Below are 2,637 nucleotides of genomic sequence, written 5' to 3' on the forward strand. Positions count from 1 at the left end.
TCTAAGAGTTTTACATATGGAGGAACCAAACTATGGCAAAACTAGAAATTCTCTCTGCAACTTCCCAAACTGGGATACTCCGTTTTCAGCCGCTTGCCTGGTGCTTATTGCATTGCAGGCAGTACAAGACCTCGTCCTGCACAGCTGTGTGGCGTTTGTCAGTTGGAGGACCAGGGCTGTGCCAGCCTCCCTTCTTCCGCTGAACTCAGGGATCACTTTATGGATGAGCAGTGTCCACTGAGAGTGATATGATAACATGTTCCCTTTCAGAGTCATATTCATGTGAAGTACCAGCAGACATGAGGCATCATGGGGCTTTACTGCTTCCAAAGCCAATCCCAGTCGCAACAGTGTTTCCATCAGCCTGTTTTGCCAGCCTATGTGGACTTGGTGGTTAAATGGCTGCTCAGGTCTCTCACTATGTTTATGGAAATCTAGTTGCCTGTGCTCNATATATATATATGTACATATATTTTTAACTCTCATTACATACCCTGAATTGTCACATACCCTGAATTGTTGTACAGGTTTGAGCTTTGAAAGGTTGTACAGACCCAACTAGGGCTCAGAGCATTTGGCTGTGAAGAGGTGTTCACTCTTCTGGAAGAGGAATTGCAAATGTAAAGAGGATACCTGCTTAGAGACCTCAGTTCTTTTTAGAAACTAAACATAATTCTCCTTCACTTTCCTTCAGTGAAATAGAACTAATATGAGTACCTGTGCAAAGAAGATTCTCAGAGTTAGAACTCTGGGTACAATTTCCAGGTAACGGAATTGTAAAAGTTTCTCAAGTTTGACCCTATGAGCATGATTTTTCTTTCTCTTTTCCTTTTGTAATGGTTTATAGTGTACACAACAGAAAATCATAGCTACCATGGGTTATAGAATCAGCATCTGCTTCAGGTCATTTCTGCCCTGGGCTTCCTGATCTTGCTTCTCCAACATAGACACACACACAGCAGCAGCCCTTCTAGACTTTCCAGAGAGCCTGCGATGGTCTCAGCACAGTTTGCAAACTATTGCTTATTGAAGTCATCAGTTTCTCCCTTACTGAGAAATACCAGCAACCTCAAAAGACCATGAGTAAATTCCTCTATGTCTCCTGAAAGCAGTCAATTCTGAAGTTAATTGAAGCCTTGTTTTAGGTTAGTTAGTGTCTTAACCTTGTTTTCATTTCAGGCAACTGAGATGCTTATTTTTGGAAAGAAGTTAACAGCAGGCGAGGCATGTGCTCAAGGACTCGTCACTGAGGTTTTTCCTGATAGTACTCTTCAGAAGGAAGTTTGGACCAGGCTGAAAACATACGCAAAGCTCCCCCCAAATGTTAGTATTCATCTTTTACTTGTAGGAACCATGGAAATAATTTCCTAAGGGAAAAATGTATTGCCTTAGGAGAGTATGTCATAAGAAAGACAAGACATATCTTTTGTTGGCTTTAAGCACATCTAAATTTGGGATTAAAAATAACCATAATAACTTTGGAAATACTGATTTTTACAAAACTTGCCAAACACATTCCATTTCTATGATACAAGGGCAGAGGGACAATTCTTTTGGGGGTTAACTTGAGAAGGAGGGTAGGCAGAATTTGCTAAGCACTTTTATTTTTTAATTCAAGTGAGAAGCCAGATAGGTTGTTTGTACTTTAGGAGATTCTTACTGTGTAGCATTTTTGTTTTTATATGTAGTGGTTAGTGACTGATTACTCTTATATTCTTGTTATTCAGAATGTGGTCCTGGAACCAGAAGCTTTAACATCCATCTGGGGTTTTTTGGAAATGTATAATCGCAGGCCTGTCCCACACCTACTGAGGTTATTTGTATGCACATTAAAGTTTGAGAAGCACTGTATTATATTACACATGTATCTTAAGATTTAATAGGATTAATTAAATGAACATTGGAGAAACAAGAATCAGAATCGTGGAATAATTCCACTCCTACTAGAATAACTCTTAACCTTATTGTTGGTTTTGTCTTTCCAGGCCATGAGAGTTTCAAAAGAGATAATCAGAAATACAGAGAAAGAAAAGCTGCATGCTGTTAATGCTGAAGAATGCAGGGTAATCCAGGGAAGGTGGCTGTCAGATGAATGCATGAATGCGGTCATGAACTTCTTATCCAGAAAAGCAAAACTGTGAAGACGACACTCCAGCAAAGTTAAGCATGTGAAAGGAAGGGATGTGCTATTATTTCTGATTTCTAATACTTGAACTAAAGAAACTTCATTGTGCCTTTTTTCAGTGTTAAAATATCAACTATATTTCACTACAGCCCCGATGAATAAAAAATTTCATAAAACAAGCTTTAAGAATTCACATAGGTTTTTGGTAACAGAAAGCCTTACGTCCTTCGACATGAATCGTTGTTGCCAGGAACACTGGAACATTGTGCCTGGAACCCTGCTTCGAAAAGCATTCACAGCATTACAAGCTGACATCATGTCTTCGAATGCCACTATAGCACTTTGACGCCCACAAACAGTGACTGACTGAATTGGGCCGAACGCTGACAGCCTAAAGATCACCGACTTGAGATCCTCGGTGGGTTGCATGTTCTTTTTCAGCCATCTAGCAAGGGAGAAAATGGAAAGAGTAGTATTACTAGAAAACAAATAAGAATCTTAGTTTCTTCCCC

General features: G+C 39.8%; 2 protein-coding genes across 2 annotated transcripts in view; one reads left to right on the top strand and one right to left on the bottom strand.

Moving 5' to 3' along the window:
• The window catches only part of ECI2 (enoyl-CoA delta isomerase 2), a 15,996-nt gene extending 13,691 nt beyond the window's left edge, over nucleotides 1-2,305 (top strand). Inside the window, exons 6-8 of the mRNA XM_008576433.1 lie at nucleotides 7-100; nucleotides 1,180-1,323; nucleotides 1,986-2,305. Coding sequence (XP_008574655.1) covers nucleotides 7-100; nucleotides 1,180-1,323; nucleotides 1,986-2,141 — 394 coding nt within the window. The 3' untranslated portion in view covers nucleotides 2,142-2,305. The remainder of the gene's footprint in view (nucleotides 1-6; nucleotides 101-1,179; nucleotides 1,324-1,985) is intronic.
• The window catches only part of LOC103593449 (chromosome unknown open reading frame, human C6orf201), a 61,305-nt gene continuing 60,942 nt past the window's right edge, over nucleotides 2,275-2,637 (bottom strand). The window contains exon 4 of the mRNA XM_008576419.1: nucleotides 2,275-2,570. Within this exon, the coding sequence (XP_008574641.1) occupies nucleotides 2,294-2,570 (277 nt within the window). The 3' untranslated portion in view covers nucleotides 2,275-2,293. The remainder of the gene's footprint in view (nucleotides 2,571-2,637) is intronic.

Source organism: Galeopterus variegatus, unplaced genomic scaffold (genome assembly GCF_000696425.1).
Source record: "Galeopterus variegatus unplaced genomic scaffold, G_variegatus-3.0.2 Scaffold1347, whole genome shotgun sequence".
NCBI classification, from domain to species: Eukaryota; Metazoa; Chordata; class Mammalia; order Dermoptera; family Cynocephalidae; genus Galeopterus; species Galeopterus variegatus.